This window comes from Desmodus rotundus, chromosome 6, assembly GCF_022682495.2.
Source record: "Desmodus rotundus isolate HL8 chromosome 6, HLdesRot8A.1, whole genome shotgun sequence".
Taxonomy (NCBI): domain Eukaryota; kingdom Metazoa; phylum Chordata; class Mammalia; order Chiroptera; family Phyllostomidae; genus Desmodus; species Desmodus rotundus.
In genome coordinates this window covers 110,090,361-110,103,460 of record NC_071392.1, presented here as the reverse complement: position 1 = coordinate 110,103,460, position 13,100 = coordinate 110,090,361, and the positions used below count along the sequence as shown (strand labels likewise).

The following is a 13,100-nucleotide window of genomic DNA, read 5'->3' as shown; positions in this document are numbered from 1 at the left end:
CGTCTTAAAACCTATCTAGAAGGAACTATAAAAAGGTTTTGGCAGATTCTGTGGCATTAAGGGAAAAATAAACCTGGTCCTTTTTAATTAAAAAATACATTTTAAAAAAACAACCCTAATTTATTTATTTATGTTTGCATTCTTCTAGTTCTTTTAAGGTCCTATTTGGATATTATATTTGGGATCTCCATGTTCCCACGCCCCCTCCGCCTACCATTGTTAGAACAGAAAGGCCAGCCACTCCACTTCAGGCCTGATGTCCCTTATCAGCAGTAAGAAGTGATCTCCGTATGGGTTTCCTGTGGCCAGTTGATGAACAAAGATAGTTGACCTATTAATATTGACCAAAATTTATTGGGAGTCTCTTTGATGATAATTTCCTACTTCTTCCCTCAGCCACCCCACCACCCCAAAAAATCTGTAAACCAAACCTTTCAAGTCAGAAAGCTGCCAAGATCATAGGGTAGATTTAATTTGAATAGCAGTTCAATCAACCAGACTTTGAACTGGTTTTCCACACAAATGCCTTCTTGTTTTCATCTCGGTTTGAAGGTGGTTTTGCACCTTATTTTTCATTCAGTGTGTATTTGAGTGCCTTCTGTGTGCCAAGAACGGATCCAGACAATAGGGAGCGGCTATGAATAAGGGAGGCAAGGGGAAATAAGTGACCAAGATACTTTCAGAGAGTGAGAATGTAGATATAGTAAAATAGAATGGCATTCTAGAGTCGGATTTCTTTTAGTGTGGTGAGGGAAGGCCTCTCTCAGGAAATGACATCTGAGGTCATCATGTGAAGTAGGAATGTCCGGTAGAAATAATCTTGGCATGTTAAGAGGATCAGGATGAAGTCCAGTTTGGTTAGAACACATTGAGCAAAGGGGAAAGTGGCACCCAGCTAATATCAGAGAAGTGGGCAGATGCCAGTCACATATGCCTTGTCAGTGTTGGGAGAGAGGATTTGGGGATGTCAATGATGAAGGGCTTTAAGCAGGAGAATGATATATTCATTCCATCACATTGTTAAAAGATCCCTCTGGCTTGGCTTGGAGAATGGATTATTAGGGCCAAGGGAGGGGCAGGGACATTAGTTTGGAGGGTATTACTCTAATACAGTCTAGAGGTGGCATTGGCTAGGACTCAGAAGCAGTGAGAAGATAACAGCTTCTGCTTATTGAATGTTTATTTTGTGAATAGATTTGCTCCTCTCTCACCCCATGTAAACTGATAGGATTTATGGGAGTTGAGTGGGAGGTGGTAGTGAGGGAAAAGAGAAATCAATGATTATTTTTAGGTTTTTGACATAAGTGGAGGGCCAGTGGTGCCCTTTACTGAGATGAGGTTTGGGGAGAAGGTATGGTTAGAGGAAATCAAGAGTTTTGCTTTGGCCATGTCAAGTTGGTGGTGGCTGGTGGATATTCCAAGGGGCAATGCCGTTGGATAAAATATAGGCACACCCTGTTTTATTGTGCTTCACATTATTGCACTTCAAAGGTGTTGTGTTTTCTCCAAGTTGAAGGCAAAACCCTCCACCATCAAAAAATATACAACTTGCTTTATTGAGATACTTGCCTTACTGTGGTCTGGAACCAAAACTGCAATATTTCCGAGGTATGCCTGTTGTCTGAGCTCATAGGAAATTAATTCCTGAGACAGATTTGGAGTTAGCGCATACGCATATTTATCTGCTGTTGTGTCCTAAGTTCCAAAGGCCAGCGTTAGGGTGGTGACTGGCTAGGAGGACTCACAGGGTGTAGCGTGTAGCTGTGCCCATGGCTGTGAGTCCTTAGCACAAAGTAAAGTTGGTCCAGGGACAGGTGCTGGAGATGGAGTCCAGAGGAGACTAGGTATAAGTTACCAAGAGGCCTTCTGCAGTGGAGCAGCAGTTCTCAACTGGTGTGCTGCAAGGGTTTTTTTTATCCTCACCCAAGGACATTTTTTTCATTGCTTTTAGAGAGAGAGGAAGGGAGAGAGAGGGAAACATGGATGCTAGAAAAGCATCAGTTGGTTGCCTCCCATACATTCCCAAACTGGGGGATGTTTTGCAGCTGGACTGGGGATCAGACCCACAACCCTTCAGTTATGGGTTGATGCTCCAACCAACTGAGCCACACCGGCCAGGGCAATGACTTTTGAAATATGTAATACCTGACTATTTAGTCAGGGGCACTGAGCTCTTTTCCCTTAAATTGTCAAATGAAAAAATGACAACAGCCAACGCAATAGCCATCCAGTATGAATGAATCAGAAATTACACCTATTTTTGTCAGATCAGCAAAAAATATTTTTTGGTGTGTGCCACGGAATTTTAGTAATCTCTGTGTGGCATGAGTGAAAGTCACACAAGATACACTTAATTCCTCCTGCATTGAATAATGGCAACACATGTGACATGTGTACCTGGGAAGCTCATTAGAGACTCAGCGCCCAGGATTTTTACTGGGGTTGGCCACAGGCATTCTCTGCCAACATTTCAGGAAGAAAGAAGTGTTTAGCATAAACCATATCATTTGCACAAACGATTTAGGCTCAGTAAACCACCCTAATTGGTTAGGAAATGGCAGGAACACTCCTGAAACCGGGGTTCCCAGATGCCCACGGAGGGCCGACCTTGTGAGCAGGCCTTCCTCAGCGCAGCAGTGTCAGGTTTGCGACGTTAACTCTCTTCCGCACGCGTGCAGAGGGAACGTTTATGCCCCCGCTGCGCAAGAGGTGCTGTTGGAAGTGTTAGGGGTACTTAGAGTTCTTCTTGCCCTTAGTAAGAAGCTACCATAGGCCTACTGTACATGGGATAAGATAGAAACACAGAAAGTATAGTAGTTGTACCAAGGAAGTGCCATTAAAACTGCAAAGGCAGAAAAGGCCCCCAAGCTGGCTTGACACTTTAGGCAGCAATCCTGTGTGCGCATAATACACCTTTTTACTAAAAAGATCAATTTCGCAAAGATTAAATTTATAATTAATCAGAATTAAAGTACATTCTAAGTTGTGTTCAACATATTAAGTTGTGTATGTAATTATGATCTTCCAGTTTATTCACTGATTAGTGGTAACAATTCTTTGGTGTTTTTTCACTTAAAGATTTTTCAATTTAGAACAGAGTTGATGCAACCTGAAAAGATAACTGTCTGTTATAAAACTACTTTATTGCTTTAGTTGTATTCAGTTCTAGGTGCTGAAGTGACGTCCAGTTTTTTGTAGCTACTTATGGCAAAACCTCATCAGTAAAAAGATTTCTTGACTACTACTGTATCTGTAACTTTGAAACTTATCTGGCAAAACCTTGATTTACTATAGTTTTCAAAGAACTAGCCTGTCCTGGTTAATTACATTCACCAATTAAACCAGAGCCCCCCTTTTGGATTTAGCCTTTAGTGGTGGGAGCCTATTGAAAGTGTCTTTAGGTTACAACTGGCTTGAGCATCAGTTTTCACTGTGTAGTAATGTGGCAGAAGCTGTACTGAAATCAGTCTTAAAGGTATTGAGTCCCAAATGTCCCCAGGGATGGTGGGTGGGTATGTGTTGTGCCCCTCCCTTTCCTTTTAACTAAATCCTAGGTAAAGGAGACAAACCAATCCTAGAATTGGTTGTCTGGAAAAATACCATCCAGTTGATTACCGGTACTTCCCTTTGCCTTCAGGATAAAGGCCACATGCTTAATATGGCATTCAAGACCCTCTATAATCTAGTTCCACTTTATCCCTCCAGATTCTTCTGCTATTTCTACATACTCCCCAGATACTTAAGCCACCTGAATCACTCACAACTTCTCCCCCTTTGTCTTGTTTTACTTTGGGGGGTTTCCATTCCAAGGAGAGGTGGTAACATGAGTAAGAGAGAACAAGTTCTAAGTAGAAAATACATATGATCTAGTGTTGCTAGAACATGAAGCCCCAGGTATGGAATGGAAAAGCTGCTGGGTCAAACCCTTGAGGTCAGGACCTGGGCCTAACTCTTTGGATTCCAAGCACAGTATTTCATAAACTTCATAGAATGAGCAGGTGAGTGCTTAGTTGAGGTCTGGCATGAATGACCTTGATGTAGTAAGATGATTGCTTTAAGTTAACTAATTGTGTGATTTACTAAAAACTATCTAAAACCTTCTTTTAAAAGGTTACAATTAGGTATTTATTATTCTAGAGTGGATAGCAGTGGCAGGGGGGGCGGGGGGTGGAGACAGATCTCTGCCTTTTACATTCAAATGAAAAGAGTGTAAGAGCCCTGGTTGGGTAGCTCAGTTGGCTCGAGCGTTGTCTGATGAGCGGTTGCAGGTTCCATCCCTGGTCAAGGCACATACAAGGATCAACCAATTAATGCATAAATAAGTGGAACAACAAATCGATGTTTCCCTTGCTCCCCCCCTTCCTCTCTCTCTAAAAAAACAGTAAATAAAATTAAAACACACACACACACACACACACACAAATGGAGTGAGTGTAAACAAGTAACCTGTATTAGCATATGAGGTGTATTGTATGGAGGAGAATTAAGTAGGGGTAGGGAGTGTAATCTGCAATAGGGACATTAGGGAAGGACTTGCTGGAGAAGTGTTATGTGAGTAAATACCTGCCTAGAGGGGGAGAGCAAATGAGCCCTGGCACCACCTGGGGGGAGGTGGTTCCAGGCAAAGTGAATTTAAGTGCAGAGGCCCTGAGGCAGGAGGGCCAGGGTAGCTGTTGGGGGGACTGGGGAGAAGGTGAGGCCTGAGAAGTAATGGGCTTTCTAGGCTTAATAAGGACTTTAACTTTTATTCCGAGGGGAAAAAGAGCCATTGGAAGTTCTGAGTGAGAATAACATGATCTGCCTTAAATAACAACTAGAATTATATTTTTTAAGCTTGATAATAGCTTGTAGAAGAGTTAGAGAAGCAGGGAGACCAGTAATGAGGCTGTATTGTATTGATCAGACAGGAGATGATAGAGGCTTGGACCAGCTTGATCGCAGAGGAACAGGGGAGAAGTAATTTGTTTCTAGATATATTTTGAAGATGGAGTAGAAGTGTTTTATCACAAACATCAAATATTTAGTTCATACCTTTTAAGTTTTATAAACTATTTATGGATTTTTTTCCTTTTATCCTCGCTTCTGACTATAAGAAAAAGGTTTAACAACAGTAACAAATTGATTTGTATATACCCTGATTTAGTACTTTAACCCCAAGTTGGTGAAATTTGCCACTAACAATTCTTAAGTAATACAGCCTGACCAGATTAGGCTGAAAGCTTATATCACCCTGAGTGTTAATGTAAGTTTGAGAAAAAGGTGCTGTCAAGGCCAAGGGTGAGTGAAATTCCCATTTCAGTTGATTTGGGATGATTCCTTCTTGAAGTTCCTGTTACAGATACTGACATAGATACTAAGACGTCAGGATATCCTTCTTGTTTGAGTCATTCAGTGTAAGATCATTGACATCCAGACGGGTCTACAAACCAGAAAAATTTGTAGTAGCAAGTGTACGGTGAGGGAATTTGTTTTCCCTTCAGAAAGTCCTCCCCACTTTTTCACTTTTGCTGTCTGACATTTTAGGTGAGTGCGAGTTGTAGTCACCTTACTGCAAACCTGTCTGTTTTAGGAGCGTCGCATGTCAGGAGAAAACTGTCTGAATTACTAAGGACTGTATTATGCTCAGTATGTCCTAAGATTATCTGTTAGACACCTTTGGGTGAACATGGACTACAGACCTAGCCCAGAATTAAGATAATTATGAAGTGGTTAATTTAAAGTTGAGATCAGTCTTGGCATATATTTGTGTGTGGTTGTATTTATAGATGTAGCGGTATCGGTGTGTTTGCATTGATGAGTTGTAGTGAATTTATTCTCCATTTCAAACATTTGTGTTTTTTTAATCTTTTTTTTTTTTTCTATCCTTAAAAGTTTTGGTCCCCGTTAGTTTTCAGCAGAATGTCTGGCACTAGATTTCAATTGTCATCTTTTTTGTTTTTTAAAAATTTTATTTATTTTTAGATCAAGAGGAAGGCAGGGAGAAAGAGAGGGAGAGAAACATCGATCAGTTGCCTATTACACGCCTCCAGCAGGGGACCTGTCCCACAACCCAGAATCGGCGACCTTTTGGTTTGTGGGAGGATGCTCAATCCACTGAGCCACACCAGTCAGGGCTCAATTAATGACTTCTTAAAAAGCAAGCTGTCATAATTGATAGTATCAATTTTTGATAATTCTATCTATAAAAATCAGCCATTGGCTTTTTGCTCTATTTGCCCCATCTTTCAAAGGGAATAAAAGACACAGATTACTTTTATCATATAATCTCTCTCATTCCCCCACAGGAAGAATGTAGTTTCTGGTCAAGTTTTGGGTATCCACTTATCACAGTATATACCTTACTCTTCCTTATGTTTTTAAATGTGTAAACCATCTAGTCAGTTGTTGATTTTTTTAAAAAAAGTACAGCTGTCCTAATTAAAAACAAAAAATCTTAAGCTTATATATATCTTTTCATTTTTCTGGGCAGAGAGGCAGATGAAGGCTGTAAAAAACCTTTAGAAAGATTGCTGAACATCTGGCAAGAAAGAAGTGTGTATGGCGGCGAGTTCATACAGCAGCTGAAGCTGTCTATGGAGGACTCCAAGAGCCCTCCCCCCAAAGGTAGAAACATCACCACATGTTTACAGCTCTTGGTCTTTGCCTACTTTCGAATCACATATGAAAAGCTGCAGTGGGGGTTGCTGTGAACCACCAACGATTATATGATTCTTCAGAGAGATGATCATAAATGATGGTGAGAATTTATGTAGTGCTCGCAACGTGTAAGCCTGGTTCTAGTATTCATGCTATTCATCATCTCACACCCTAACTTTTGCTTTGTTCTCCTTGGCTGTCCTGCCCTTCAGAGGCTTTCTGTGCACAAGGGAAAGGAAAACAAAGGCTTGTGGGGTACTAGGAAGCACCCTGGACTAAGGCTTTGTCCTGGCTCTGCCACGGATTACTATAGGGTTGTGGACAAGTCTCAGCCCTTTTAGAACTTGGTTTCATTAAATATTGGTGTGGTTTTGGGCCATATTTTGATGATTGTCAGCTTGCTGTCTAAAATTGATTTTGGTCTCTCCTGAACTTAGGATGTCCTTGGGAAGTATGTGCATGTGTGTGAGTTTCACCAAGCCCTTAAGAGCTTGTTATTTTCTTTAGAGAGAAGATCAAACATTATTTGGTTCTTTTGCTTCCAGTTAGTTGTGGTTTAATTCTAGTTGACATGACATGTTTCTAAGCTACGATCTGGTCTGATGCACATGTACTCATTTCCTGGAGGATCAAGTCCAAGTACTAAGATATTATTTAGGACCCTTTAAAGTCTGAGCTAGTGTACATTTGCAGATTCTTCTACCATTACCTCACATATACTATATTCTCTGGGCATACCAAACAGTTTCCCCGCTGGATACTCTATTGGTACCCCTTCCTTTGCATCTGTGTTACCTCTGCCTGAAATGTCCTCCTGCCCCCTTCACTGTGTGACGAACTCATTCTTCAAAAATGCTGCTCTCATCCCGACATCCTCCCTATCATCTGGTACGTGTAGCCTTTCCCTCCGTGTTCCCCTGGTACTTCTTACGTGCCTCTGCTGTAGAATACAGCCATAATAATAGCTCTCATTCAGCAGCCCTTTATTGTGTCCCTTCTGTGATCTCTTCCAGGTCTGAGTTTACATGCCTTTTAAGGTAGGATATTCCTGTGAAACTAGGGTAGAGGCTAAGAGTGGTTTAAATGCTTTCAGACAGCAGGTCCTTGTTGTTTTACTTGGAATTGATAAAAACAATTTTGGGGTCGCTCTGCACAGTAGCTTCTGAAAAGCAAGATGTTTCCTATTTGGATTCTGGTGGTGTTTGTATTGTGTCCTTTGGTGGTATTCTGCACAGTATTGAGGAATTGTTCAGCATTTTTTACTTTGCCTTAGAGTCCATTGGTAAACAGTGCTGATTTTTTAAAAATACCACTGGGCAAGTAAAAGAGCTCTGAAATGCAATGTTTGAAGCTAAGTGTTGAATTACAATTCAACAAGCATTTGCCAGACATGTGCTCTGAGTAAACAGCTATGTTATAGGAAAGTGAGAGAGAGAAGCGAGAAATAGTTCTGCACTTAGGGAGCAGTCAGACAAATTGGGGAATTTGTGGCCATAGTAGGTTTCAAAATAGCTCCATTGGGTTTCTCAGTGTTTTGAGTGTCTAGAGATTAACAACAAGAGAGGCGGTATTCCTCTGTGTGGAGGGTAATACAGATCTAAAGATACTTTCTCCTCTGTTCTCTAAAGACGGAAACACACACCAGGAGGTTCCAACATGTGTATTAGTTACCTGCTCTGACTTCTCTGGACCTCAGTTACCAGAATATTTTACACAATCCTTTCAAAATATTGATGATTTCTCTGGAAGTTTATTTCCAAATTTAAATAGTCCTTTTGTATTTCAGCTTTAATTCATGAATAATTCTTTATTTTCAGGTAAATTTAAACTTTATCTTTGAAACAAGAATCTTCCTGTGGAACTTTGAGTTCTTCTAACATTGGAGAATACATGAGATTAGGAATTTGGTTTAAGAGCGAGAGATTTCTTGAGTTACATTACCTGTCTCCCCAGGTGCAAGACCCAGGTGTTCTAATGACGTTGCCTCTCTGTTTTGGGGAATACTCAAGCTTTTGCTTGAATGAATGGAACTTCAAAAGTTCCATTCATTCAAGCAAAAGTAGGAGGACACTTACTTGTATTTTTTATTATTTACCTGAGAAACATGAAAATCACATAGAATTGTATGGTTTTAGAGTGATTTAGAAAGGAAAGGCAGATACACAGGAAATCGCTTCTACTGAGCATATATTAAGTACCAACCTCTCTGCTGACTGCTCTTCATGTTAACTTATTTTAGATCCTTTACAAGTACTCTGTGAATTTGATATTATTTTCATAATTCAGTTGAGGATACTAAGGCTCATGAGGGTATAGAAATTTTGTCCAAATAGATGTAATTGATAATGGGAATTCAAATCCAGATCTATATGACTTTAAAGCCAATGTGTTGTTTGTTTTTTTAAATTTTATTCATTTTGGGGGAGGGGGAGGGAGGGAGAAAGAGAAGGAGAGAAATATCAATGTGTGGTTGCCTCTCACATGCCCCCCACTGGGGACCTGGCCCTCAACCTAGGCATGTGCCCTAGACTGGCAATTGAACTGGTGACCCTTTGGTTCGCAGTCTGGCACTCAATCCACTGAGCCACACCAGCCAGAGCTAAAGCCTATGGTTCTTTATACCATTCTTTTTTCTGAAAGCATAATAGATTTGACTTAGGGTATGAATTCAGGAGCAGGCTGCCCAACTTTCCTGGATCTTACATAGTTAAGGTAGCTATTCAGAGCAGGGGTTTGACATCAGACTTCCAGAGTATGAATCCCAACTTTGTCACTTCTGAGCTGTGTGATGTTGAGCTCAGCATTTGACCTATCTGGGGCTCAGGTTCATGGCTGTTACTGGTGATACCTGGTAGGGTTGTTGTATTACTTACGATAATGTAGATAAGATGTCAATCAAGTGATGATAGGACTTTTATTTGTCTCCCCCCAGTTCTAATATCTAATATTTTGAGTTTCTAAATATGAACTGTAGCAAAAGTAGGAGGACACTTACTTGTATTTTTAGTTTCTGAGATTTTGTGCAAGACTAGAAAGCTCTAAGCCCAGATTCCCTGGGTTCCTGTCTGGACCTGGCCACTCAGTTCAGTGAGATGATATGGAAAAGTCCTTTCAGAACTGTGCTTCAGATGTCAGCCCTTCGTTTGTTGCAGATGTTTTACTTTCCACCAGTAAAGTTTAATGTGCTTTTTAAAATTGTTTTATTGATTGATTTTAGAGAGAGAGAAACATTGATTTGTTGTTCCACTTATTTATGTAGTCATTGATGAAATCTTGGATGTGGCCTGACTGGAGATTGAACCCACATCCTTGGTGTATCAGGATGATGCTCTGACCAACTGAACTAATGGCCAGGACCTTAAATTTCTTTCTTAATTTTGCAGGAAGAGAACAAAGAATGAGGAAGCTGTTGCAAACAATATTTCCTGATTCTTTTTCATTTTAAAATACATATAAAATCTGTGGGGATTTTACTTTCTTTCTTTTTTTTTTTTCTTTACCCCAGAAAATTTCAAGTGAATTTTTTAGAAGATCAAGCTTTACAGGCAGATGACTGCATTTTATAATGTTATTTGGGAACTTTCAGGCTAACTTTCTGCCATAATGCCTGAAATTCTACCAAAATTCAGGTTTCCAAGAGGCACACCATGAACACTTAGGTATTACTTAAAAGTTAGCTAAGTATAAGTTCCCCTGGAGACACAGGGACGGGTTGGAGGGTAGACGAGAAGGTGTGCAGTATGAAGGCAGAAGGATTTCGATTAGCTGTAGTGTTTGCCCTGCCTATAACAGTGTTTGAGTGAGTACAGAGGGGTGTGTAAATATCAATACTACGGTCAGAAGCCGAATTGGTAGTGGTAGAGTGCCTTATCTTAATTTAGGTGTAGGGGGGACTGGTAGTTTCCTAGGATACTTTTAATGGCTGTCTGACTAGATTGAGAGTACTGGGCATCGTAACTGCTCATGTGGTACAGATGAGTCAGGTGGTTACCAGAGCAGGCTGCCCTGTAACGGGACACACTGACAGTCATTTCTGGCAAAGCACTAGCACTTTCCAAGCTCTTTGCTTCCTCTTCCTTCAAGAGGTTTCAACTCAGGTCTGTTGACACTTTTTCTGGGTATTATAGGGACGTAAAGGAATAAGACACTTAGAGGTAAGGCCAGTGCCTGCCAGTGGCCATGCGAGTTAGCAGTGACCACATGCTGTGGGAGTAGAGGGAGAGGATGCCTGTGTGAGAGAGGGCATACTCAAGATGGTATTACATTACCATGAGTAGGCTCTGCTCTTGGGCATCCATTCCAGGTTTTTGAATAGAGGCATGATGGGGTGAGAGCTCAGCTTTAGGAAGGTTAATTTAATAAGAGTATAATCTAAGTTGGAAAAGGAGTGACTTAGAGGCAAAGAGACCAGTTGGGACAGTGGTCTGGACGAGGCGTGGTAAGGGCCAGATTGCTGGTAAGAGGTATGGGACGGAGTAGAAAAAGGAGATATGCAGGCTATTCCTCAGAGAGAGGGATGGAATCTGCTAGAAGTTGGGAGTTTGGGAGAGATCCTTGTAGTTCCAAGGTGTTGTACTTGGAAGATGAGGCCAGTGGGAGAGTTCATAAAAAGAAATAGGTAGTTCAGGAAGAGGCACCCTAGTTGGAGAAATGATGAATAATTAATAATTCATGTCCAGTCAGCCCCACTCGTGGAGACAGGTGAGAACGGGAAAAGCAGGGTGATAATGGTTACCTCCTGTTCCTGCACCCTCTCCCATCAGAAAGGCAAAGGACAGAAGTGGCCCTAAAATTGTCAGACTGGCCAAAAAGTCGGTTTGGTTTTTTTCCATAAGATGGCTGTGGTAGCCTTTTCTTTAACTTCATTCAAAAACAATTTTGTATGATTGTATTGTGACAGCTGTCATATCAGTGTGAATTTAAAGGTATTGTCAAAATTGGTGAATTTTTGTGTAGCCATTTTAATGTTGAAGATGGAAGAAAATAAGCAACATTTTTGGCATATTATGCTTTATTTCAAGAAAGGTAAAAACAACTGAAATGCAAAAAAAAAGATTTGTGCAGTGTATGGAGAAGGTGCTGTGACTGGCTGAGCATGACAAAAGTGGTTTGCAAAGTTTCATGCTGGAGATTTCTTGCTTGACAATGCTCCACGACCAGTTGAAGCTGATAGCGATCAAATTGAGACATTAATTGAGAACAGTCAACCATTATACCACACGGGAGATAGCTGACATACTCAAAATATCCAAATCAATAAAATTATTGATGAAAATGAAAAATGTGTCTTTTATTTTCCGGGAAAAAACTAAACAGACTTTTTAGCCAATCCAGTATTTGCATTAGTTTCATTTCAGCCTTTGTCAGTCTGTGAGTGAGTGGTAAAAGGAACTCCAAATTAGGAGGCAGGTGACTTTGGCTGTAGGACCTAGATTAACCAGCTTTCTGACTTTGGCTAAACCACGGCCTGTGGGCCTTGATGTGCACATGACAAATAAGGTGGGGAGAACAAAGACATGGGTTTCTCTTAAGGCCTACCAGTGCCCCAGTTCAGTGATTCTGAGTGTCCGGAGGGATTTAGTGATGTGTGGCTTTCATATATAAACATTTTTGTGTAAGGGTTTTCAAACCCTTATACAAAAGGATTCAAGTTTTATAATTTTTTTTTCTGCATTCTTTAGTATATTTAACAATTATTTATGGAACACTCTTCTAGGTGTTGGGAAGTGAACAAAATAATACAATTTTTTTTTGTTCTTGTGCTTTAAATTCTAACTGTAGTAGCTAAATGTCTTATGTGGGTCCTACCACACACTCCACATTAATTAGGTAGCTACTCTGCGCAAATCACTGCTGGATATTTTGTACGCAGGTTTTATCCTACTAGAGGTGCTGTTTTACAAATACAGCAGTCCTTGCATTGCGTAGGAAGTAATGCAGGACTGGAAAGTGACCACGTAAGTCGAAACCGTGCCTGGTGGTTTTAATAATCAGTAGAAAGTTATGATTGCTCTGCGACTTTTAAGATTTTTTTTTGTTAAAGAATTAAAATCTCACTATTGATTATAATTATATAGGGAAACCAGAAAGATAGTAAAACTGATATTTAGCATGCTATACCAAAAAATCAGAAACATTGAGAATTAAAGTGTTTATTTCCTTGTAACAAACTTTTTAACAGTGTTTTGAACGAAACTTGCTTGCTTGTATAACAAATACAGAGCAAGCATCTTTTTGTAGTGAATTGTCATACTCTTTCTAAGTTTGGATCAGCTTCCAACATTTTATTCTTTGTATTTGCAGTGTTGTGAAAGATCTCTGAGAGTTCCTTTAATATGAGGGTTTTTTAAAAGATTTTATTTGTTTTTAGACAGAGGGGGGAAGGGAGGGAAAAAGAGAAAGAGAAATATCAATGTGTGGTTGCTTCTTGCACACCCCCTACTGGGGACCTGGTTCGCAACCCA

General features: G+C 40.4%; 1 protein-coding gene across 1 annotated transcript in view; it reads left to right on the top strand.

The window, feature by feature from the left end:
- The window catches only part of RPRD1B (regulation of nuclear pre-mRNA domain containing 1B), a 51,746-nt gene that overhangs the window by 8,203 nt on the left and 30,443 nt on the right, over positions 1-13,100 (top strand). Inside the window, exon 3 of the mRNA XM_024559331.3 lies at positions 6,470-6,603. Coding sequence (XP_024415099.1) covers positions 6,470-6,603 — 134 coding nt within the window. The remainder of the gene's footprint in view (positions 1-6,469; positions 6,604-13,100) is intronic.